At 45.2% G+C, this 27,253-nt stretch overlaps 1 protein-coding gene across 4 annotated transcripts in view; it reads right to left on the bottom strand.

The window, feature by feature from the left end:
* The window catches only part of TLN2 (talin 2), a 598,939-nt gene that overhangs the window by 296,642 nt on the left and 275,044 nt on the right, over positions 1-27,253 (bottom strand). For all 4 annotated transcript variants that reach the window (XM_086959469.1, XM_086959467.1, XM_086959468.1 and 1 more), the window contains exons 27-28: positions 25,363-25,482; positions 1,749-1,946 (exon numbers count right to left, since the gene is read on the bottom strand). In XM_086959469.1, the coding sequence (XP_086815595.1) occupies positions 1,749-1,946; positions 25,363-25,482 (318 nt within the window). The remainder of the gene's footprint in view (positions 1-1,748; positions 1,947-25,362; positions 25,483-27,253) is intronic.

Below are 27,253 nucleotides of genomic sequence, written 5' to 3' on the forward strand. Positions count from 1 at the left end.
TTAAAAACCTCCTGGAGAACCGAATGAAAGCATGTCACCCTTCTGATATGAGTAGAGAAAGTAGGAGCCATTTCTTTTCAGAGAATCTAATTAGATCATACACAAGGTGCAAGCCTATCAGCAGAACACTGGGCAGGTGGAAGACAAACGTGTGCATTGTGATGTTGTTTTAACCACAAGCTGGCACCAATGAAAGAAGAGCTCACCTCTTAAGGATGGAACTTAGACAAGGATGTGAGGCAATGCTTTGAACATGAGTCACATTAAGGTCTAGAGATTTTGCAAAAAGGAAGTTGTCCCTTTAAGAGAAACATAGGGGCTGATTCACAAAGGTTAACTTACACTATTGTGTACGTTTACGAGTGTTTGCTATTCATAAAGGTATTTTACTAGGAGTATCTTCACGACTAGAGTCTCCGAATATAAGGATAGGACTGTCCTAACTTTAGATCTATGGAGACTCTGCAGTCGTCATGATACAACTAGTAAAATACCTTTGTGAATAGCAAACAAACATAAACGTACACAACAGTTTAAGTTTATATTTGTGAATCAGGGCCTCAGGGGCCAATTTGCTGAACAAGGGCCACATAGTGTGGGTAGGAACATCTAAAACTTTAGAGATTTGTGAAGTAAATGTTGGATCTCGTATGATTAAGAGCAGGAATTACATTTCTGCGCAATAAGACTCCGATTGATTAATGTTTGAAATGGCACAGAGGAAGGTGGCCATTTTGTTGCACATCCAGTTCTTAGAGCTCAGGCCTAATTGTCACAGACTAAAAATATGCATACAGCTTTAATCATCACTCAGCAGATTAAAAGTATAATTATTTCACAAGGGCATATAAGACTGCACACCAATGGGAATCACTGTATTTTTATAGTTAAAAAATAAACTCCGAGACTGGGTATTCTGAGAATGTGTACCACCGGACAATGACAGACTACACGTCACAGTGGCCCAGGCTTCCTCTGTGAACGTGTTCAGGCTTTATGAGGATTTAGGGCTCTCTACCAGCAAAGAGTTAAGTTGTCACTAATTCTTTTGAGACTTCACTAAACAAGTATGTATTGCTGGGCCCCTTAGACTAACTACAAAGGCCTGTTTAAATCTGCACTATTTATGGCATCAAAAAAGACCTTGCCAGAGATAAATGAATACTTTGTTACACACTGCTTCTCTGTTATTACTTGCCAAAAAAATATTTTAATCTGCATCTTCTAAATGTAATGCTTTTAAGTCTTTGCCTAGTCTATTGTCCTTCTCGACCCACATTAGAGACATGCAGTGTCATGAGCCTCAAGACTATTTCTGGAGCAGCCCTGCTTGGCAGGCTGCAGCTAAAGTTTAGACCTGGACGAGGGGCAATTACAAGCATCTTTCAATGTCTGAGAATGGTAGAGCAGTGCTGTTTTGTGGTAGGATGGACTGTTCGCTTCTTAGGTCACGATTAAGTCACAACAAGGATCAGTTATTAAAGAAACCAGAATTGCCTGTCAGCATGGTGGAATCAGGTTAGAAGTCAAACATGGCTTGGCTGGCATCTACAGTGACCTGGACAAACTCTAGGGCTTTCCAGAATGCAAGGTAGGTTACACATCAAGGTTTTTCCTTCTTCAATGTAATAAGTCACACCGGTACCAAAGTGTAAAGGTTTTTAAAAAAATCCTATTAATGACTTAGTAATAGTAGTCTACAATATACTAACAAACCTGCCCTCTGTTAAAGGATATCGGAATCTCACCTGAGCTTGCCCAGCCATTTCTACACCAGCATCCAGAAACTCGTCGAAATCTTCACTGAACTTCCCTGAGGCTGCAGCAAGCTCCCCGCTCTGACCCCGGGAAGCATGCACCACTTCTCCCGCAGACTGGTTCAGATCTTCTGCCGCCTGGTTCAGCTCGCTCTGGGCCTCTTGGAAGGACTTGGTACTTGGAGGCAGCTTCAAAAGAGCAATACATGAGTCACGAACACAGCTCGCTAAGCACTAATCACTCTTAATTCAGACTCTCATTTATAACTAGGAAACATGACCCTAGAGATTACAGCATCAAGCGAAGTTCAATACTGCACAGAAGTACCTGAAAAGTGGTAATACAGAGAGCTCAGCAGATCTAACAAGTTACTTTCTTTGGGTGCATTCAGGAAAGGTCTCATGAGTAGTCTGTGCATGTGAACATTACTAAACAACCTTCAAATCAGTTTTGAAAATGTTTGAAGCAAAATACAAATGCTTAATTTTAGTACGAATGTGTTGTAAAAAGTACATGTTATTTCAGTGACATGTACTCATTATAGCCTGCTGCCAAGGGTCCTGAATGTGTGTTATAGGCCCTTGCCACATACAACGGCCTGTAATGAGGGAGAGGGCCTTTAACAACTATTAGAACATTGGAATGTTGGGAGCTCCATTGAAAACAATGGAGTGCTCTGGGCTTATAATGGCTGGTATAAGTCTGGAGCTCCAACATTCCAATGTTTCTTTGTTCACAGCTCTGGCTGTGAACAAAGGCTTCAGGGAACCTGAGGGGATTCCAATCCCCTCACGCTCCCAAAAGGCTTTGTTTTTTTTGTTAGAACATTCTGCCCTCTAGTGACAGAATGTTCTAATAGCCTTATTGCCCTTCGTAGATGGGCTATACCGCTATTAAAGTCCCTCTCCCTTGTTAAAGGCCCTCGCCTTCGGCTCGGGGCCTTCAACGCTGGAGACGGCCTTTAATAGCCGGTATAGCCCTCTACGGCGGGCTATAAGGCTATAGTATAGCCTGAGACAAAATGGCTCAAGGGCGATTTGAACAGTCCATCTTCTGAAGGCAGAATTCTCTAAATTAAAAAAAGGACGGAACACAAAGGCAAACAATGAAACGTTAGAGCAGAATGCCTATAACACCCATTATTAGCCCCGAGTCATTCCACTGTCTTCAAAGGAGCTCTAAACATTACAATACTCTATAACAGACAAACATTTTGGCTTCCAATGTTTAAAAATGCCTGAACTTTAGTCATGAATCCGATATTTTCCTTCGACTGGATACTTTGTCATTTACCTCATTAACACATGCCACACAATGTTAACATGGGTTTAATTACTGCAGTAAAGAAAAACAAAACTAAATAAAATAGCACATAGAGAAATTTGAAATTGTCTGAATTGCAGGAGGTGTACTGCTGCAAATTAGATAAGGAAACAAAAGACAAAATTATGAGCATTGTTTTATTGCTTTATTTAAAAAGGATGCATATGGTGAGGAATCGTAGTGTTTTTTTTTTTAACATGGCAGGAGATGGTTAAATGGGGAAGCCACTAGGATCAAAAAGAAATACAAAACAGGTTTATACAAATGCAATGGTTTTTATATAGGGCCTTGAAGCAGATGGTGGAGTTTATTTCTTTCAGTCAAAACGTTTTGACAAGTAGCTAGATAAAAAAAAAAAAATACTCTTTGATGGTATATTTGAGGCCCTACAAGGAGCAACCTTGTTCACTCCAAAAATTAGCCCCATTGGTTGCATGTCCTGCAGTGAGCGGACGATCTGTTGATGTTATGTTATGTTATGTATTTGTTGAGCGCGACAGCTGCCCCAGCGACGGGGCGTCCCGGTGCTAAGAACCATATCATAACCAACTGAGAGAGGGGGAGAAGGGTGCCTACAGGGGGGGAAGAGGTGAGTTTTAATAGCTTTACGAAAAGCGGACAGGTTATCAAGGCAACGGATGTGGAGGGGAAGGGAGTTCCATAGCTTTGCTCCCAGCAGACTGAATGAACGTCCTCCGATGCGGCAGAACTTCGTGTGGGGAACCAAGACTAGGTGTTGCCCCATAGAACGTAGGTTGCGTTGGGGAATGTAGGGTGTTAGTAGCGGGCGTAGGAGCTCGGGGCCCTCAGTTTTCAGAATTTTAAAGGCAATGGTGAGGGCTTTGAATTGGATGCGGGCTTCCACGGGCAGCCAGTGAAGTCTGTAAATGGTGGCTCTCGCGGAGCACCTTCTAGGAAGGCCTACTATTGCCCTGGCCGCAGAGTTCTGTATTCATTGAAATCTCTTGGTTTCAGCCTTATTCGCGCCTAGTAATAGGACACTTGCGTAGTCCAACCGGGCAAGGATGGTCGATTGGACGATAAGTTGCCGCGTTTTAGGGTCGAAGAAGCCTAGAATGGGATTGATGCTTCTTAGCAGCCCAATACAAGTCGCGGCTACTTTTTTGGTGTGGGTCTAGAAGTTTAGAGCTGAGCCCAACCATACTCCTAGGTTTTTTGCCAGAGTTTTGGGGGGGGGGGCTGGGCCCAATGAGGGGGGCCACCAGAGATCACTCCAGCTGTTGGAGTTCTTGCCCAGGAGCAGCACTTCGGTTTTTCCTGCATTAAGTTGAAGGCGGTTTGCAGTCATCCAGTTGGCGACGTCGGCCAATCCATCCCTAAATCTAGTGGCATCGGGGGAGGGCGCCTCGTTGAGGGTGATTACCAACTGTGTGTCGTCGGCGTACGACACCAGTGTGAGACCCCACTTTTTGGCTACTTCCGCAAGAGGCTGCATGTATAAATTAAAAAGGGATGGACTGAGGGCAGAGCCCTGTGGGACTCCTTGACCTATCACTTGTGGTTGGGAGATAAATGGGGGAGCTGACACCCGGAAGGACCTACTCGTGAGGAACGATCGGAACCATTCTAGTGCCAGGTCCTGGATCCCAATGCTTTCCAGGCGTCTTAAAAGGATGTCATGGGAGACCGTATCAAAGGCCGCGCTGAGATCGAGCAGTATCAGCGCAGCACTCTGACCGGTGTCCATGATTTTCCGCAGGTGTTCAGTGGTAGCAAGGAGAGCGGACTCCGTACTATGGCCTGGCCTGAACCCGTGTTGAGAGGGGTCCAGGATGTTATTTTCCGCCATATGGTCATTTAGTACGTTGTTCGCGTGAGCCTCTGCTAGTTTGGACACCCATGGGAGCAGTGATACGGGCCTGTAGTTCTCCGGTTTAGTGGGGTCTAGGGTGGGTTTCTTTATAATGGGAGTGACCCAGGCCTGATTCCAGCAGATGGGTACAGCGGCCGAGGAGAAAAAGATATTGAGGAGTGAGGTCAGAGATGGGAGGAAGAAGTCCAAAGCTCCCAGAAAATGGACTGGTCTCATAGGGTCTTTGATCATACCAGAGTCGGCCTTCAAAGAGCACTGAATACCTACAATTATGCGAATGAGCTAGTAGCGAACACCAGTTAATCTAAAGTGGTGGTCTTCAGCCATCATGCAAGAAAAGCTCTTCTCAGGTGGAGGTTAGGTAGCTGGAGCATAGCCACAGTAAGATCATATAACTACTTAGGGGCATTGTTAAGTGACATGGAAGGTAACTGGGCACCAGACCAAGATGAAGGCGAAAACAGTAGCAACCATCTATTCGATGAGCCACTTACAGGGCAAATTATATAGCCCAACCACAACACAAATAAGGAAAGTCATAAAATCCAAATTGCTAGTGGTGGCAGGGTACGCTCAGCAAGCATTTCCAGAGAAGATGGAGACAACACAACACTAGCAAAAGAACTTTCTAGATGCCATGCGAAACTGAAATTGGCTATAGCAAATTGGTCACTGGAGGAAGTAAACTATGCAGCAATAAATAATGCGCTAAATTAACAAATCTTTCATCTATCAAGAGATGAAGACTTGCCCTAATATAAGGACTTAGGAGGGCTGTCGGGCCTAATTACATCACTTGAACAATGCCTTGAGAAAGAAATGTCTGAAAGATATTTAGTGGGCCCGGATGGTGTTTCTTCCTATCAAGGACTTAAATTCAGGATGGAAATCTTTAATGAAGATTGTTAAATGCAGGCTGTGCAATTAAAGAGTTGAGTCCTTGGTACATATTATATGTTGCTGCTCCGCCCTGCTCCAAAACCGTTGGGAGCTGTTAAAACCAATGGTCCTAAGGTATGGGGTCAGGACATGCACAGAGGCAATCTCATTGCTCGAGACCTGTACAGTGCCCATGGAGTTGGTCAAATTTGGAAAACACATGCGAGCAAAATGAAGGGAGCTGAACAACGCAGAGCCTGATGTAATTCGCCTTGATGAAGTCAGAACAGTCTTAGCTGCGATAAGCGGAATAGAAGACAGAACATCGGAATAAGCCAGGAAACCCATGAGAGTCATCTGAACTGAATGGTTTTTATGTTTTAGGGCCTATTCGGTAAAGAACACCCAAAGTGACATATCTGCCCTAGTACAAACAGATTATAGTCCTACTTTGTACAGTATCCCTTGTATTTTCATCATGGTGGGCCAATGCTAAATGGACGTATTGAAACTAGCATGTTGGTATTTTTGCATAGAGTCATTGTTTACAAAGGCGGGATTAATTGTTTAGAGTCTAGTTGAATCATTTTGCACTTGCACTTTGTAGGTCTATCAGCAAGGGGGAAGATACGGGTTGGATCCCAATACTGTGCGTTTAGATATATGTAGAGGGATGGGGCTCCCACATTTAGGCCAAGACATCAAGAACAACCATTTTAATCACGAGGACTAACAGAGGGGCTCTCCTGGTTGGGTTATTAGCCCTATTTACAGTGATGGGGAGATAGTGGCATGTGAGGCTGGCCTCAGAATTCAGGAAGGGAGGAGGAAGCTCTGATTAGTAGTGGGAGGCTGTTCCAGGCTTTAGAAGCAATGTATGAGAAGGCACAACCTCCTGATCTGCTTTTTGTATGCGTAGGGGGTTTGCTAGTGCAAGTCTGGCAAAGCGAAGGTGCCAGGAAAGGTGGTGGTGGTGGTATTGTATGTTACTGTTCAAATAGGCAGGAACTGTGTTGTGTAGTTCTTTTGTATGTGTGGGTGAGGATTTACAAGTGTGCACACTTGTGCATCGGGAGCCACTGGAAATCCCTTAGGTGGGCTGTGATGTGGGCCTGGCATTAGAGATTGAGGTCTAGACTGGCTGCTGTGGAGCAGTCGATTACACTTCACTTGCTCTTCACTTCCACATAAGCATCCATGAAGGAGGATGTGATGCACTGGTTGAAACTATGCCTTGTTCTTAGATTCTAGATTGATAGGACGTATAGAGCACTACACTGAACAGCAGTTTATTCGCTTCAACTGTGTGAAGGCAGTGGCAGTCCAGAAGAAAATCTGGTCCAGCCAAAAAGGATTCTTCTCAAGGCCTCGTAGGTCACTCATTTAGACCAAAAGCACCAACTATGGTTCCAGTTTAGGCTGTTCCTGTTTTGGACATGCGCTATGGCACCACACTGGTTTCAGTCAATACTTTGACCAAGAACCTTAGTGATAACTCTAAATTCCATAGGAATATCCCTTTTACAATTCTGTCTGTAGGAAGTCCTGGTGTAAGTCTATAACTCATACCTACCTCCTTTGGGGTAGGCTTAGAGAGGGTATGGAGTTAAAAGGTGAGTTTTTATTATAAGTACCAGTATTTGTGGGCAAATATCACTGCTCTACAGTGGTAATAATTTGCTATGGGATTCAAAAACCGATGAGGCATAATGAAATCCCTTTAGTGATGTGGCTCGAATAAAATTTCCAAACAATGATGGAGGCAAAAGTAAGTTAGTCATGTCTTTATCATGCAGTGGGGCAGATAAAAATAAGATGGTCATCTTTCAGTGGCTGTGATAGGTAAGTAAGATGGGTGTTGCAAAAGGTTGGTAATGTAGGAAAATATCAGCATATTTATATTTGATTTTCTTCAAAAAGAATAAGGTAGTAGTGGATGCTATTCCCTGATATGGTGGGAGTGGCGAGATGATCTATATGCAGTGTTAGATGATAGATAAGAGAAGTCTAAGACATCTGGTCACTATGGTTATTTAACGCCTACAATGCTGCCGCGATTTCGCGGCAGTGCGGCACTTCCGCAAAACGGGCGGGCCGCATCGGCCATTGGCCGACGGCAGCACTGGGGAGGTAGTGCTGCCGTCGGCCAATGGCCGATGGCAGCATGGAAGGGGTTAAGATTCAACATAGTGAAATTTAGCAAAGGATTACGTATTATCCCTTTTTCTGTAATTCTTTAGAGTTTATAACTGGTCTTTTGTAAAGTTATTTCTTATATATTCATTGAAATGTTTTTTAAGGAGTTTCTTCTCATGTTTTAGCTCTTTGGTATGGCAGATTTCTGTAGCTTTGTTTTTACACAATATCATTTTTATGGTGAGGGCTTTTCCACTGGAAGAGTCCAGTAACAAAACCAACTCAAATAAGCAACTGTGGAATAGAGCCTGAAGTACAAAGGAATCTAACTGTAAAGGATTGGCTACAGTAGGAGTAATGTCAAAAGTCAACTCAATTACAGATATTAGGTATTTGTGAGCCAGAGGAAAAGAATACTTGAGAAACACTGAGATCTCTGCAGTTGTTGTAGGGTATTTATGAAAGCATTATTTGGTGCTTCCAATGACTATGTACTTTTTGGAGAAAGCTATTCCAGGGAAATTGGAATGCACAGTTGGTCATACGTGGTTTGGATATTCTAAGAATGTGCCAGAAGGGTGAAGGGAGTAATACAGATAGGGAGCTGCATAGAATAGAAAGGAAGAAATGTGAGCTCTGAAGTTCACTCAGTAAAGTCAAGGGGGTGGCGGCAAGGTGAGGGAGTTAATTAGTAAGTATAGCCAGGTTGATCTGTGTATAGGTGCAATGGGACCATCATACTTTGCTACATTGGCGTATCATGGAATAGAGTCCATGTAAAAATACATCAAAGAAGTTCAGAGGAAGGGGAGAACTGAAAAGCTTCTGAGAGTGGGAGAGGTGGAGATTGGCATTTTCAGCTGCATGTACTTAGGTTGTATTTAGAACACACATTTGAGAAAGAAGAGGCTTCTGTCAGCACAGGGCAAAAAAGAAATGAGTGAAGAAAACAGAGCTACTTCTAATATGTTATATATGACTTTCGAAAAGTGCTCAAGTAGGTAAGAGTTAAGTAGCGTACAGTGAGGGGTGGCAGTCAGCCCTTATATAGCAAGTGGTCTCAGAATAGCAAGTTTAATGTATATGCAGGGAAGTAGTAATGCTACTGTGGCAAGATGAAGAGGTCTGAAAAATTAGACTGGGCTGATACAGAACCTTCCATGAATGAGTTGATCCATTTATGTTAAACAGTTACGGTTAAAGTAGTCTGTAATAATGTATTTGATTAACTTTCAAGTGACAGATTGTTTCCCTGGGATGTTTGAGGTAAGCCACAAATCTGGATCCCTATTTTGTTGTAGGTTGCATAGGAGGTAAATGCCTCTGTATTTGCTGCCAAAAAAAGTATATAACAGGGGAGGATCTGAGAAAAGAAGACACTCAAAAACTGCATCAGCTGTTGAACATGTTACTTACCTTCAGTAACGCCTTATCTGGTAGAGACTCTATCTAGCCGTATGTTCATTCCCTTAGAAAAAAAACAGGCGTCAAACTGGATCTGGAAATTTGAGTAGTACCCCTGTGTGCCGGTAGGTGGTGTCATCAGCTCCACACTGGCATCATCTGCACTAAAAGCGATGTACGTGGTACATTATTAGGTGCCATCTCAGAGTACCAAGTCAATTCATTTTTGCAACTTTCCACACCAAGAGCACGGAGCCATGATTAGAACTGCCCACTGGTGTGAGTTTCTGGGGTCCTTTTCAAGGGGAAGCTTTCATCCTTTAATCACGTCACAGAGCGTAGAGGATGGGAGGGTCGCAGTTTCCTTACCTTAGAATAGATACCCATGCATTGCCTCCCCAGAGGCAGGAATGTGAACCCGATTTGGACCAGACTGTCCTGTACGACCGAACAGGGAAAATGCCTTTCCTGCCAAGCATGAATGTTCAGGCAGTAGTGCTTAGCAAACATGTGCAAAGGAGCCCACGTTGCAGTCTGACACACGTCCAGGACTGGAACTCCGCAAGCTAAATAAATGGATGCAGTATGAGCGTGTAAGCACTCAGGTGGCTGCTTCTAGGCAAATGCGTAGCACATCTTTATGCACAGCACTATCAATTGGCAGATGGTTCGTTTCTGCACAGGCTTACCTTTCGTGGTCCCAATGTAGCCTACAAATGTTATGTTGGGAAAATGTAAAAGCATGTCTATACCCGAGGATATCTTGGCGCTATCTGAGAGAGCGGGCTAGAAACAGTTTCAGAGGTTAAATAGCCAAGTTTTGATCTCCTTCCTAAATGCCAGCAGAGAAGGGATGGATCTGATATGAGGTAGCAGACTGTTCCATAGTTTGGCTGAACCGTAAATGATACTTCTGCCACCCCAGTGCGCGTTTTTGATTTTTGTGACAGTTAGTATGTTAGAATTAGCAGAGCAAAGATCTTTGTTGGTAATGTAACGTTTAAAAGCTGATCTAAGAAATTCCGTCCCAGTGTTGGGCAATCTTTCAAATTTTGCACTGCTGCGAATAGGCAGCCAGTGTAGCTTGCAAAGTCCCTGAGAAAGAGACTGATACTTAGGCAGCTTAAGGATCACTCTAGCCATCAAAAAATGTCTCAGTTGGACCAGGAGGTCATATACATCTCCCTACCAAGTTTGGAGATGCCAGGACCCCCAGGAGTCACTCATCACCAATACCCCAGGTACTGGAGCCAGTTGCAAGCACCAAAGATTCTCAAGAACTTAAAACCCTCCCCAACCAAGGTCATTGAGAAGGCCATCAACGCCCAACTCTCCGAGTTCATCGAAGAGAACCACTACCTGGACACCTCCCAATCCAGTTTCCGAAGCAACCACAGCCCCAAGACAGCACTCCTTGCCGCCACTGACATCCACTCTCTCCTCCACTGGGGCAAAACCACAGCCCTCAGGCTACTGGATCTCTCGGCCGCCTTCGACAACGACTTCCATCGCACCCTAATCACGAGACTCCACACCAAGACAGTGGAACTGGATCCCCCCCTCCACCCAACCCCCCCTGGTTTTTGGGTCTTCTTAGTTTTTTCAGGCTAATTCTAGCCTTTTTGTCACGCCACAGAAATCCGGAGCGCATTTTGTCTAGTTTTTAAAGGAAATCATCTGATAGTAATATTGGGAGAATGCTTGAGAGGTAGTTAACCATCATTTTTATTGTTTCGATTCGCACCCACCAGGACATTAATTTGGGAGACCAAGCTTCAAGTTGCTTTCTGATCTTGTCTAACACAAGCTTCTCGTTGTGTCCAAGGGTGGAGAACAGGTCCGTACTGAAGTAAATGCCCAGGTATTTGACATGGCCCGGCTGCGACCTGATTCCTGATGTGCCCAGCACCTCTTTATTGCAGTGGATGTTTAGCGGTTTGCATTCTGACTTATCATTGTTAAGTTTGTACCCTGAAAGGGTGGCGTATTCGTCGATTGTGTTCACGAGGGCTTCTATCGAGGCCCTTGGTTGTTCTGTCATTATTAATATATTGTCTGCGTAGCCTGATACCTTTATAGTAGTCTGGCCGATACATATCCCCCTTATTCTCTAGTTTATTTTAATGTCTTGGATTAGGGGCTCTAGAGCTAGGAGGAAGAGGGCGGGCGACAGTGGGTAGCCCTGTCTGGTACCCTTTTGTAGGGACAGCGGTTCTGATAGGGACCCATTTATTGTGATGCATGCCGTGGGTGTCTGGTATAGGGCCATTGTCATCTTTATGTATCCCTCTCCACGCACTGGATAGAGCAAACAATAGATTACGCACCAGTCTGGCTACACTTAGAAAGAGTAATACTAAAAAATCTCAACCCACTTGCCCTTCTCACTGCCAGCGCACACCCACATGCGGGCGATCCAATAATGAAAAACACTAAGATAGCACTGCTGAAGCTAGACTAAAAGTTGGAGGTGAGCATTAAGGGCTCTAAGGCCTAATCTCTATGGGCGAACAACAATATAAAATACAAGGGCAAAAAAACTATTTCGACAACTGGATAATGAAGGGCATCTCACACCCATACCAGCTCGAAACGAACTCCGCACCACTAACCTTCGCCAACCTAAAAACAACCCTCCAACTTGAAGTCTCAGACCTATACAGGTTCCTAAGGATCAAAACAGCCCTGACAAAATCCAAAATATCTAACTCGAAGCCTTCAATACTCCAATATGTTGCAAATATAAATAGACTATGAATGAACTAATGAAGTGGAATTTATCGAGCGCAACTAAGCCCAAGGGCATCAAGGCGCTAAAAAAGATGATACAGCTGCTTGTAAGGTGGAGAAATGCCGAGCTACACGTACGCTTCTACAAAGAGCCAGGTTTTTAGTTGCTTACGAAAAAGAGAAAGCGATGTTTGCCCTCTTAGCTCCGCGGGAAGCGTGTTTCACAATTTTGGAGCAAGGGATGAGAACGACCTCCCACCCCATCCGGCTTTAGCGACTCGGGGACGGTCAACAGTTTTTTATTAGAGGAGCGTAAGGCTCTGCTAGGGGCATGCATGGATAAAAGAGACCTGATGTCTTCAGCACCAAGTCCATGAAGGGCGCTGTAGGTGAAACACAGGACCTTAAAATTGATCCTGGACTGCATTGGAAGCCAGTGCAGGTTTTTCCTGGTTAAGGTGGCAGAGACCCGTCTAGGGGCGTCCGTGACAAACCTGGCCATAGCGTTCTGCACAATCTGAAGGCGGTGGACCAACTTTTTGTTTTATGCCTAGATACAGTGCATTGCAATAGTCCAGCCTTGATGCGATGAGGGCCATCGCAACCTGCTTCCTTGATTCAGGAGAGAGGTAGTGAGTGATTTTTCTCAAGATTCTGATAGCGCCACAGCAAGTACAGACTGTTCTAACTTGACTTTCGAACAAAAGCGTGGAGTCTAGCAGCACACCCAGGTTGCGGGCTGATTGAGAAGGCTGAGGGCAGGCTCCGAGTGAGGGAGGCCACCAGTCACCTGACCAGATGTCCTGTTTGGCCCCAAAAATCAGGATCTCGGTTTTCTCACCATTTAATTTCAGGAAGTTCTGGATCATCCAACAGGAGACTGCTTCCATACAGTTCCTGAAATTAAGAGCGGTGATACTCACCGATTGGGAGAGGGAGACCATAATCTGGGTGTCATCAGCGTAGGACAGAACTTCCAACTCGAAGGATCTTACTAGCCTGGCCAGGGGGGGCCACATAGATGTTAAACAGTGTGGGGCTCAAGGATGAGCCTTGAGGGACCCCACACTGTACAGGTTTAACGGGGGAAAGGAAGTCACCCAGCTTGACCCTCTGTTCACGTTGGTTAAGAAAGGAGGTCAGGAGACTCAGTGCAGGGCCACCCACTCCTATTTCCCTGAGGCGGCTGGCCAAGATGGAGGGGGACAGGGTATCAAAAGCAGCTGTCAGGTCGAGCAGGACCAGAATGTTAGTTTGGCCCTGGTCGACCTTAGCGCGGATGTTATGGATGACCACAGTTAAGGCGGATTCAGTACTATGTGCCCTCCGGAAGCCATGCTGAGAGGGGTCCAGCAGGCAGGAATTATCCAGGAAGGCACTCAGATGATAGTTAAGGTGAGCCTCTAACATCTTGGCAGGGGCGGGGAGCAGGGATATCGGGCGAAAGTTCTTAAGGGTCTCAGGATCCAAAGTGGCCTTTTTTAGCAGAGGCTTAACCACTGCCGTTTTCCAGGAAGTGGGGAAAATGCCTTCAAACATAGCTAGGTTCATCACCTCCAGCAATGGGGGCAGGATAACCTCCCTGCACTCCTTAAGAATCTTAAGCGGACAGGGATCCAGATTTTATTTTGTCCAGGAGCACATTAAGCTGTTCGGAGGTAAGGGGAGGGAAATTAAAGAGGCTACTACAGGAACCCGTAGCTTGGCCTTCGGCAGCGGGGGTCACGTGGGGAGCCGCGGTCTCTAGGTCTCGATTCAGCGATTCCAGCGCGGTGTAGATATCCACTATCTTAGTATGAAAAAAGGTGGAGATCTGGTCACACAGTTCCTGGGTCCCCACTATGAGATCTGGTAACTGGAGGGTGGCCAGAGAATCTATAATCCTGAACATCTCCCTAGGGGAATTGAGGGAGGCCGTCAACTTCGCGAGGTGGGCCTTCTTTTCCCCAATCACTGCCGCCTTGTAATCCTTAAGGAGACTTTTGTGTTTTTCCTCTCCTTCGGATCCAGTTGAGACCGCCAGCGTCTCTCCTGTTTCCTGCAGCCCTGCCTAAGCAGCCTAAGCGTGTTGGAAAACCAGGGAGCTGAGGGTCTCTTTCTGGCAGAATATTGTTTTTTAGCAGGGGCCAGAGTATCCACTGCACTTGCAATAGTATGTGAAAGAGCAATGGCAGCAGAGTTGGTATCCCTCAACAAGGAGGGCCTGAGGCTAGAGATAAAAGTATCAATAGTGTCATTTTTAATCCCTTTGTAATTCCTTTTCTACTTACATTTTGTACTATGAAAGGGGGGTGCCGAGAGGTGATGCAGTGTGAGATCAAGCGGGACGGCCATATGATCTGACCATGAAAGAGGGAAGGGGAAGCCTGTTTTTAGGCTTTGGTCGTTTGTAAAAAACCCCGTCCAGTGTGTGCACGGCGGTGTGCGTGGGGCTCCCCACCAGTTGCAGAAGCTCACAAGAAGCCAGGGAATCTACCAGTCAGGTGGTGTCACTGGAATTAGAATTTTCAAGGTGAAAATTAAAGTCACCTAGAATGGTCAGGTTAGGTCTATTGATAAACGGTTCCAGAATCTTCAGTAAATCATGGCTAAAGGCGGACCTTGGGCCCGGAGGCCTGTAAATCAGAAGGCCGGAAAAGGAGACAGTGGGAGAAGCGTTAAGGGAGAACAGCATGGCCTGAAAGGCCATCAGGTCTCATGCATATACAAAACGCTCACTGTGCAAAAATCCAACATCAACGAAAAGACAGAGAAATATTGGAACACCCAAATACACCCAACCACTGAATGACCGGGAGTGGAGCACTCTATGATCATCAGCCACACAAGCCAAGATCACCCCAGCTTTGATGCAGACCAAACTATGGCTCTTACACAAAATATTCTGGAGCCCAGAATGTCTACACAAGCTAGGACTCAGGGACAACCACAAATGCTGGAACTGCAACGCCGCTAAGGGTGACCTGGAACACCTGACCTTCCTGTGCCCGGCTCTCAAGGGGCTTGGGGGGAGGGTCTTTGACTTTATAGACAAGGTGTTTAAATGTAGAATAATAAGGGAGTACCTCTCAATCATCACAGCCTCCATCCGAACCGACCTCCCCACAGAGGGAGAAGGAGAACTCCTGGACCTCATCCTAACCGCTGCAGTCAAGCTAGTCCTCTCAAACTGGAAAGACACCTCTAAAGTGGCTTATAAAGGATGGCTCACCTGGGTCCCCTACCTAAGGGGAGCCGACTCACTCGCGATAAGATACTCACCCTCGAAGAACACCCCCAGAGACCTATGGAAATCGTTGGACAAGTGCCTTTTATTATTTGCCCCACCCTGAGACACTAACAATCTGAATGATAGACTAGCCAGCAGAAATGTACTCCACTGCCACAATGATACCTGGATGTTGCCAGGCCGAAGTCATAATTCTCCTCTCTCTTTACTTATTCACATTTTTCTCTTTCTCTCCTTCTACATTACTCCTACTATCAACAAAAGGGGGCCTGCCGAGAAAACTGAACATGTACGACTCACCTTGTATCCTCACAGGCGGACTTCCCAAAACGAAGTAAACCCTGTTTCACTGTATGTATATGTATAAAATACCATGAATAAAAATTTTTTTTTAAAAAGAAGTGAGTCTGACTACTCCTGTTTCTCTCAGAATCTAAAGAGATCAGCTGCGGAGTTCACCAGGGCTCCTCCCTGAGCTCCGGCCTCTTCAACATGTACATGCCTCCCCTCGCATCCATCGTCGGAAGCCACGGACTCCACATCTTCTCCTACGCCAATGACACCCAGCTGATCATCACCTTTACCAAAGAACCCACAGCTGCCAGAATCAACTTTCACAAGGGAACGAAGGCAGTTGCTACATGGATGCAAGACAGCTTCGTCAAGCTTCACGGCAAAGCACTCTTCGCCAGCGTCGCTCAGAAAGAGCCAAGAAACTACAGATCGTCCAGACATCCGCAGCCACACTGGTTCTGGATATCCCCCGCCACAGCCACATAACACAACACCTCCAACATCGCCACTGGCTCCCTATCAACCCCAGAATCACCCTCAAGCTACTCACACATCCCTACAAGGCTCTTCACGACGCAGGACCAGAATATCTGAACCATCGCCTCGCTTTCCACACACCCGTCAGACAACTCTGCTCTGCCCAACTCGCTCTGAACCTCAGTCCTAAGACCCTCAAGAGCCGAGACACCCCCTCCCCACCTTTGGGTTCTGTCAGACAGACCCAGTTCCTTATGCAGCCTTTTTCTTACAGGTACTCTCATATTGACTTTAGTGGTTAACGGTTGAGGCTACCACCGCGTAAAGCACCTCTGCACCGGGACACCCCGGGGAGGTAAACTTGAACTGTTGGTGCTTTCTTGGACCTTAGCCCCTACTTACCTCAAGTCCAGAAGTGTCTGTAAGTGTGAGTACACAGTGAATGTTTCTCCCATAGGAAAACATTACCAAGTTCGAGGCTCATGGCTCAAATCTGTAAAAATTGATAACTAAAGTACTTCCCTAATTCTGATAATCCTGGTGTTCAAATGTATATAAAAAATATGTAATGTATTTCTATACTGGTCTTGAGTTTCTTCTTCAGTGTGTGTCGCATTTATTGACTGTGTTCAACAAATGCTTAAAACTAACCTCTGATAAGCTTAAACTGCTCGCCCATAGTACCACAAAGTGAGTATGTAGGATAATTAGTTTAAGCCCTGTAAGCCAATAAGGATAGTCTGGACTTTCTCTCATTTTGGTACACTACATTCCTAATGGAAGCAAAAAAGGTAGGCATCCTGATAGTCTGGCCTACGTGAGATAGAGTGACTACCTTTGAAAGAAAGGAGGCAGATGTACGGAGAACCAATTTGACATGATAGAAAGTAGTATACGGAGGAGGCACAGAAAGTGCCTGCAACTCAATGACCCTCCTGGACGATGTAATGGCCACCAGAAAGATGGTCTTGATGGTCAATAACCGAAGAAGGCAGCTGTGCAGTGGCACAAAAGATGCGTACATCAGGAATGCAAGGACCAGGTTCAAATCCCACGGAGGCATAATGAATGGCCTGAGGGTGAACATGTTGCAACCTTTTAAGAAATACTGACACAATAGGTGACCTAAATAATGAAGGTCGTTCCGGCAACCACAAAAATCCAGAAATGGCTGAAAGGTAGCCCATAACTGAGCCCAGAGCAGAGCCAAACTAGGCCAAAGAAAGAACATATATTAAGAGCTGAGAAAGGGGAGCAGATAGGCGATCAATGTTTCTCGATACACACCATGTCAGAAATCTGTCCCAGTGGCTGGCATATACCATCTTGGTGGAGGGACGCCTGGCTGCCAGAATAACATCACAGACTTCGGCAGATAGGTCAAAGGCGGTCAACTGTCACTGCTCAATCTCCACGCATAAAGGCGGAGGGTGTGCAGGTTGGGATGCCGGACCCTTCCGACCCTATTGCTGCATCAGAAGATCTTCCCGAAGAGTCAGCTTGACTGGATGACTGAAGTTCATGCTCAATAGCTAGGGATAACAGAGTCTCCGTGTCTAATCTGGAGCAACCGGTTGTTCCTTATCTTGTTGAGATCTCTGGGCAGGACCGGCCAGAGTTCCACTCAAGACATATAGCGCCTCAGAGTGAGAGCCATCTTGGAAACTCCAGTGCGCAGAACTGCTGCAATTACGCATTCACAGCGGTGGTGAACAAATGTAACCAAGGCTCTCTCCACTCTTGAAAGTGGCCTTGCACCATCTCTGGATGGAGATGCAATTCACAATTTGCTAGACATCGACAGAGAATCTGCCAGGTGTGGCCCACCAGGGAGATGCCCTGGTGTTCCAACCATTTCCAGAGAAGCAGAGCTTCTGAACCAAGGAGCAAGCCCTCACCCCACTCCGCTTGCTGCAGTACCACATGTTGGTGGTATTCTCCGTGAACACCTGCAGTAGCTTTTTCTCGATGGAGGGTTGAAAGGCCTTCAATGCAAAGCAAATCGCACAAGTTTAAACGGAGCACCACTCCGCCAGAGACTAGAGTCCTCTGATCTCCACCTCCCCCTGATGGCCACCTCAGCCCAGGGGTGACGCATCTGTCACTACAGAAAGCTCTGGCAGGAAAAGGGGACAGAGGTTTGCCACTGATCCAATCGGGGCTTGTCAGCCACCACAGCAAATCTGTTGCATGTCCCTCTGAGATCTGGACCCTGTCGGAGAGACTGCTCGGATGCAGCCCCCATTGGAATTTCAAGCCCCACCGCAGATCCGGCATATGCCAGCAGGCATGCTACACTAGCAGGATGCAGGAGGCAAGGAGGTCCAACAGCCTCAGAGTCTGTCTAACTGAAACCCAGGATAGATGCTGAAACAACGGTATAATACCCTGAATATCGACAAATGGGAGCATCTGTGAGGGAGTCAGGTGTGATTTTGGCATGTTGATCGTTTACCATAGTATGAATGTAGGAAACAACTGCATGGGGCAAACTTGCCTTCAACAGTCAATCATTGAGATAGGGGAAAGACTCAAACCCCAGAGCTCCATAGGTGTGCTACACAGCTACCAACACCTTGGTAAATACCAGAGTGGTGCGGAGGACACCAAAGGGGAGTACAGTGTATTGAAAGTGCTCCTGGCCCACTGTGAACTGCAGGTAATGTCTGTGGGCGGGCAGGACGGGGAGTTAAAAATAGCCTTCCTGCAAGTTCAACGCCATCATCCTGTCTCCCTTATCTGTGGCCAGACAGAACTTGAGCGAGTGTGACAATTTTGAATTTCTCCTGTTTGAGGAAGAGATTGAGAAGGTAGGCCGAGTATAGAGCAGGAAGGCCTCAATTCTTCTTCGGCACCAGAAAGTAGCAGGAATAGCAAACACGACCTATGTCTGATGCCGACACTTTCTCGATTTCTCCCTGGGCCAAGAGACCGGTCACTTCCTGGTGGAGCAAGGAATGCTGGTCTTCCTTCAACTGTTCGCAAGTGGAACGCATTGGTGGAGGGGTTGCCGAATACCGAACGGTCTGATTTTATTGACCTCCAGTAGAGCAGGAGATGGTGAATTGTGCCCCCACTGCATCTCCGTGATGGAAGGAGGGCAAACTAAAGGGGCTTGGAAGCTGTGGCTGCCGTGGGAGTGGTGGAATGGCCCGACCACTATTAGCCTGAGCGCTGTCTTTCTCTCCCATGTGGTCTGTGTTAACCACACCCTCGGCCATGAAAAGGCACAGAAGTTTGCTGGCCTTGGTGGTTGGGAGGGAACTGATGTGGTTGGAAACCCCTTCTGTGGCCCCAAAAAGGCGGAAGGTGGAGTGGGGTGACAAGCCATAGACAGACCCAAGGACCTGGCTGTAGCCCTTTAGTACTTGAAGTGCTCTAGCGCTGGGTTTTCATTCTCTCCAATGAACAGGAGCCATCAAGGAACATCTTTTTAAGTGATACTTGAACATACCTTGAAAAACCAGTCGTTCTCAGCCAGGCGTGGAGCCAAAGGGCTGCCAACAAGCAAATCGATCTGCCCAGCGAGTTGGTTAAGTCCAGCACATACTGAATGGCAAACTTTGTGTCATCCCTCCAGTCGGCAAAAGCCACATCGCTTGAAACCAGTCAGTTTATTAGGGAACATCCTGTCACACCAGGTGAAAGAATGTCTCAAAAAAGTGGTCCACAAAGTCGAAAAAAGCCAGTCAAAAAATAACGCTGCATGTGGGGTAGCTTTTTTACGGATCAGTGCTATCTGGCGTGGAAAGGAAAGGACGAACATCAGCATGCCGAGGTGGTGCCTATTTGGTACCGCGTACGTTACTACCAGTGCAGCCAACGCCAACAAAGAGGTGAACAGTGCTACCCACCGGCATGCTGGTGTACTGCTCGAACATTTCCGGATCCAGTCTAGGTATTTGATCTTCGGCTAGAAGTCTCTATAAGATTTTGCAGATTAGCACTGCATCTGGTCTGTCTGGCATGGCAGGCGTACTTGGCAGAAATTAAGAAAATGCATTTCTTATAAGATGGGGAAGCTGAGGTCGGAGATCCACAAACAGTGTAAGTATCTGAACAGATACACACAACATTAAACTGGGTGGTTGAGTAATAGTAATTTGATCCATTTACCGATGACTAATCAAAGTTGGGAGCAGAGGGCTATGCTTGCTGATAAGATCATCTAAAGTCTATGCGCACTGGCTAATTCTGTAAGTACAGGCAGAAAATTACTGCATCAATGCTCCTGATGTTAGGTGTGACTTGACTGGATTTCTTTCAGCTGAAGCCTCAGAAGGTGAAAATATAGTTGAGACGAGCAGTCTGAAAGATTAAGATATTTGCCAGGCCCACTTTTAAGTTGTAGACAGAAAAGTGAGAAGGATATGGGTCGAGGTTTGAGGGCTTTTATATGAGTAAGAAGGAAGTCTGGCTAAAAAGATGACAAAACCCAGACCTGAAGGCAGTTTTTACCCTCTCAGGTACTTAATGTACTTATTACATATTGCATCGCAGCAAGAAACAGAATCCCAGGATTGATAAGTTTGCCAGTCTCAGTTCTTAAAGTCTCTTGCCTTGTAATATCCTTGTCTTTTCTTGCTAATTGTGACAGAATAGCAGACCAATGCATGTAGGGCAGGAATCTGTGACAACTATGCCTTTTGTCCTCTTAAATTTCACAAAATGAGTAACATGAAGTAAGGCGACAAACATATGTCATTCACCATCAAGAAACTTTGTAGATTCAATGTAGGCTTTGCAACTAGACATGTTAAAGGTAATAATGGTAGAACATCTGAGGCGTCATAAGAAAATTTTCAGATATATCCTGTTACTATTGATTTTAATGAGCATCATTCTGCTGATGCATTTTTGTTACAGGCAACTAAATGTACCAATGTACAGATCTATAGCTGAGACAGGGTGCAGACAGAATTATGTCTCATTTACATATGAATGTCCCTGGAGGTTTACCCTGCTCTTATAGCCACAAGTCTCCTCTTACATGAAGAGATTGCTAATTATGGAATTAAACATTTTCTTATGATATATTTTGGGGTCTTTTTTTACACGATGAATTAAAGCTGGTGTTAATGAAATTAGCCTAACTGGATTATCGATTTCTTAAAAAAAAAAAAAAAATATATATATATATATATATATATATATATATATATATATATATATATATATATATATATATATATATATATATATATATATATATATATATATGTTTTACCCTTTTAAAAATAATTCACGTTAAAATTACTTCTGTATGCATAATGTAAACTAAGATGACAAATGTTTAAGGTCATCCTCATATTGAAATATATCCAGTTTAAATAGATCAGTCAATCAAAATTAGATCAGATGTTAATGGATTTATAGAGCACTGCGATGATACAAATAGTGTGCTGGCGCTGGAAGGTGTTAGAATTGTCGGGTTTGATCAAAGAAAGGCGGTAGTTAATTACTTGAAAGGTTTTTAAGGCTTCACTTTATCAATGATATACAAGTATCACAACTTTGCATTAAGGTAAATTAATCAATTGTTAACCCACCCATAACACAAGAGACAGCGCTCCTGTAAATTTTTGGTGGAATGTAGAGATCTGTTGGGAAAGTAAAGGTTAACTTTCTCCTGTATGTAAGGAGTTTCTTGTGTGTAAGCTTTCTGGTGAATTAGACACATTACTCTAAACTGAACGAACTTGTGAACTGCTAGCCAAAGCAATTCTAGGTCTGTCTATGTAATCCTAACATATTTCAATGTGCCAAACTGTTAAAAAGTTGAAGTTCACTGAAAATAGAGAAAGCATAATGGATTGAAATACTCTTTGTCTTCATTCCAGAAGAAACTGGACCAGAATCACAGATGACCAGCTAACCTCATTACTCAGCAACTCCACCCCAACCATCGCGAAAAACAACGACGCCAACACCACAGCCCGAACTCTGCACAGATGGATTTCTGCCAGCGCCAACACCATATCCCCCTTCAAGATAAACAACACCCACGCCAAGAAAGTTAGATGGTTCACCACTGAACTTCGAGAGTCCATACGCACTTGCCGCTGCCTCGAAAAGGCCTGGAGGAACACAAAATCCACAGAAGCCCACAACAATTTCAGAGCCGCCTCCAACGCCTACCAACAACTCATCAGAAAAACGAGGAAAAACGTGATTGAAGACCGAATCTCCACTCATGCACACAACAGCAAAGAACTCTTCAACATCATCAAGGAGTTCGCCCAACCCACCAGCGAGTCCACCAACATCCCTCCCGCATAAGACATCTGCGACAAACTCAGCACCTTTTTCCACCACAAAATCAAGAGCACCTACGACAACTTCGATGAAGACAACCAGCACACCGAACCCCCACCAAAAACCCCCGACACCCTGAAGCCAGCGATCGACAACTGGACAGCTCTCACCACTGAAGACGATTAAGTCAATCCACTACGGGGCCCCCACGGACCCCTGCCCCCACCACATTTTCAAAAGAGCTGCCGACACCATTGCACCCATGCTCTGCCACACCATCAACCGCTCCCTGGCAACCGCCTCGTTCCTTGACTGGAAACACGTTGAGATTACCCTCGGCGGACCCCACTGACCTCAAAAACAACAGACCCATCTCCCTCCTCCCGTTCCCAGCAAAAGTAATAGAGAAAGCCATCAACCGTTAACTCGCTAAATTCATTGATGAGCACAACATCCTCGACTCCTCCCAATCCAGCTTCAGATAAAACCACAGTACTGAAACCGCCCTCCTTGCCGCAACAGACGACATCCATACCTTACTGGATAAAGGAGAAACAGCAGCCCTCATCCTCCTCGACCTCTCAGTGGCATTCAACACAGTCTCTCACCGCACCCTAATATGGTACTCCACAATGCAGGGACCCAAGACAAGGCCCTCCACTGCATCCGCTCCTTCCTCTCCGGCAGAGCGCAGCAGGTCAGACTCCCCCTTTCCTCGCAGACCCTACACCTACCACCTGCGGAGTCCCCCAGGGGGTCCTCCCTGAACCCTACGCTCTTCAACGTCTACAGGGTTTCGCTCGCCCCCATCATCAGAACCTACGGACTCAACATTGTGTCATATGCAGATGACACCCAACTCATCCTCTCCCTATCCAACAAACCCAACACCACCAGACACAACTTTCGAGAACGCATGGAAGCCGCCGCCAAATGGATGAAAAACAGCTGCCTACAACTAAACACAAACAAAACGGAAGTACTCATCATGGGCCCAAACCCAGATGCCTGGAACACCACCTGGTGGCCCCCTGCCCTCGGAACCCACCCACCCCCACGGACCACGCACGCAACCTGGGAATCATCCTGGATTCAGAGCTCAAAATGGACCGCCAGATCAACTCCGTCTCGAACTCCTGCTTCCACACCCTCAGCCTCCCACGTAAGACCTTCAAGTGGATCCCCCTCGAACACAGAAAGACTGTCACTCACGCCATGGTCACCAGCAGCTCGACTACGGAAACACACTCTTTGGCGGAATAAACAAAAACCACTGCCACATCTCCCAGCACCTGCGCACACTCCACTGGCTCCCCATCAAAGCTAGGGTCACCTTCAAGATGCTAACCCACGCTCACAAGGCTCTCCACAACACCAGACCAGCATACCTGAACATCCAACTCAAATTCCATGCACACCAAAGGACCCTCCGATTAGCCCAGGTCTCCTACGCCGTGGTCCCCAGCACCAGATAGACCAGATCGGGAGGCCGCTCCTTCTCCTTCCGCGTGGCCAGTGCCTGGAACGACCTTCCGCTCCACCTCAAACAGATTACATCGCTCCCCATCTTCGCAAGAAACCTCAAAACCTGGCTCTTCGACAGACCCCCTTCTTGATGAACTGGAACCTGCTAACTCCCCCACACCCCCAGCGTCTTGAGACCCTTGTGGGTGAGTAGTCGCGCTTAACAAACACCTGATTTGATTTCGAATTGATATTCAAATAATGATATATAGAGAACACAATCTTACAAATATGTTGTGGCACAGCTAAATTATTGTTAACAGCGGCACATACATTTATTTCCTGCCATTGAGACAGGAGTCGTGGGAGGGACCTAATTGCGTTACCCACCACTGCAACAACAAACCGCCTTGTTTAACTCCCAAAGATTAGGATATCCATCTTCGCTGAATTAAGGTTTATGCTACTGGCTGCTACCCACTGAGCAGTGCTGATAATGCTACTTTAAAATTAATTTAAATGTAGGTAGCCTGTGCTGTATCACCAACTCTGTATCATCGACGAATGTCATAAATGTAAGACCAAAAGATGCAAACTGCCGTGGAAGGTGAGTGACATAAATGAAGAGCAGCACGGGTCGAAGTGGAGAACCCTGTGGCACACCTTGCTTTACTGATCTGAATGCAGAAAGAAAATAAGATATTTTACCATTTGACACCTGGCCTGGGCATAAAAGCGGAGCCAGGCTCTGGCCATGGTACAAATCCCAATGTGATGCAAAGTAGGACTCAAGATCTTGCGATATTGTTTCAAAGGCAGTAGAGAGATCGAGTTAAATCAGAGCTACTCTACCACCCTCGTCTAACACGCAACAAATGTCATTCAAAATAGAGAGAAAAGTTGTGATCAGTGAGGTCATTATATACAGCTTCATCTTTGGAAAATTGATCATTTTTTAAAAATAAAAATGGTAACCTTATTTCATTCAAGAGGAGGATGATAACTATGATATATTCACAATCTTGGGAGTGCAATTATTTCCAGAAGGGTTTTAATAAAGTATGTTCAAATAGTAAAGGGGAACTATGGAGTAGAATGACGCAAAACAGACAATACCAGAAAGACAGAGATATTAATTTTCAAACCCCACTCTGAAGGGCACAGATGTTGAAGATTTTACGTGATGACACTCTCTGGACAAGAAGCAGCACAATCGCAAGAATGGCGGTAGGAGAGGCACGCAATCTATGCCTGTCTGCAGACACAATATAGGAATTTTTATAAGGTTAGGAGGGGAATGAACACTTAGCATAAACAAGTTACTTAATTTAAAAGAAAGATATATTTTTATCATACAAAAGAAGGGTGAAGTTAAAAGTATTAATTTGTATCAAGGTTGTGAGTTAACATATTGAGATGCAGCTGAAAAGGAAAAATTTAGCTTAGTTATACAAGTATCAATTTACATTTATACTGTAGAAATACTCCAGCGAATAAATAAGAAGGGCACGTTTATAGTGTAGAGGTTCCTCTGCACAAGTAGAGAGAAGGCCTGAAACAAAAAAAGGCAAATCCCTACCGAGTCAACAAGGAGCTTCTTGCTGGACTCGCCAATGCTTTTCAAGGCCATATCCACATCCTTCTGCCCAGGTAAACAATTCACGCAGTTGTTCAAGGAGTGCGACACTGCTTTGGCCACCTTAAAAACAGAGAAAAAGAGCATACAGAACATTATGTAAGCATATAAGACACACCATCTCACAACTACAGTACACAATTCTGCATTCATGGTATGATTATGTAAATGCATAACATAGCTTCACTTATTGTTTGTTGCATAAAATAACATGTTTTCAAAGCAGAAGTAATTTTAAATGTTATCAAATGTGTAACATTATGCTTCGGCATTGCACAACAGAAATGCTAAGACGCACCTTTAATTAAAAAGATCAGTCGTAGTACTGTAATGTCAGTCTGGTAGAGGTGTTCCTAACACTGACATTTTCATGTCTGTCAGCATTAAAGCTTTTTTGCAATTAATCTATTACCACAAATTCACCTAAAAAAAGGACATTTTCATGTCTGCCAGCATTAAAGCTTTTTTGAAATTAATCTATTACCACAAATTCACCTAAAAAAATGACATTTTCATGTCTGCCAGCATTAAAGCTTTTTTGCAATTAATCTCTTACCACAAATTCACCTAAAAAAGGGATGCTATCTGTTTACCCAGGCAGACACTGGCGTGGTTGACTTGACTTTGAATCTTTCCCTTATTGACCTGGCTGTTTTAACCTATAGGTCTTAAAACCTGAGCTGAGTTCGACTCTGTGCCATAGTGAGATAACAGAATAACTCAATGGTTAGCTTTCATTACAAAATGTACATCACTCAACGTTGCCATGTATTCAGCATGGTACAATTTTACTTAACATCTAGCACCATTATCAGGACTATTAGGGCACCCTCTAAGCGTGAAGAGAATACTTCTAAATTACAGGTATCTCCTTTGCAGACTGCTCTGTGAGAAAGGGCATCCTTGCAGGTTCACTCAGCATCTCAGCTGGGAAACAGAAGCGGTGTTTACACGGAGAGAGCAGCAAGTAGTTTCAGTAGTGAGAGTGACTCACTGTACATAACTTCTCATCCCACCATGTGCTATCATAACCAAATAGCCAGAGTGAGAAATAAGAAGTAGCCTTACACTGTCTCTGGTCTGAGATGACATATGCACTTCCCTTAGTGGATGCTAGCCTCCGCCTCCATTCTACTGTAGTGAAATGAGGATGGAAGGGTGCTAACCAGGCACTGTTTTTTTACTGCCAAAACAGGCGTCTTTCTCCTTTTTCAATGTATCAATGTATCATTCTGCATATGTGTTTATCTATATCTCTACCCCTTCTCTTTATATAGGAGTTAATACTTCACTGATTTGCAATAGGGGAAACATTATGCATAAAGCTCATACATAGTTAATGGTGGATTTTCAAGGAGCTGAGAAACCTTATGTGGCAGACACTTATGGATATATATATCACACATAGAGTTGTCAAGCAGCCCAAGAGAAAAACAGAAGGCCTAATCTCAGGGTCAACCTGGTGCAGATAACCCAAAGCAAAAAACATACGGTCAAGAAGGGCCATCCAGCAGCCAACAGAACCACAGTCTCAACAAGGTGGACTCAAGCACACAAAATCAACAACGAGGGCGACTTGCCCAAAAGGAGGAGCATTTCCAAGAACTAGATCAACTCACCAGTCACTAAGGGGGAGAAAAGGGAGAAGGAGGAGGCCGAACCCCTGCCAAGAACCTCCAGATGGCCGAGTCTGCTGGGGCATGGAACAACAGAATTCTATCGAAGGGAAGATCAACCAGCCGTTCCCTAACATTTTCCGGGAACACACTGTCCCGAAATCAAGCATGGCGGAGAAGGGCAACCGAAGAAGCCATGGCATGACCAAGCACCTCCG

The sequence above is a fragment of the Lissotriton vulgaris genome, chromosome 2_2 (assembly GCF_964263255.1).
Source record: "Lissotriton vulgaris chromosome 2_2, aLisVul1.2, whole genome shotgun sequence".
Classification (NCBI taxonomy): Eukaryota; Metazoa; Chordata; class Amphibia; order Caudata; family Salamandridae; genus Lissotriton; species Lissotriton vulgaris.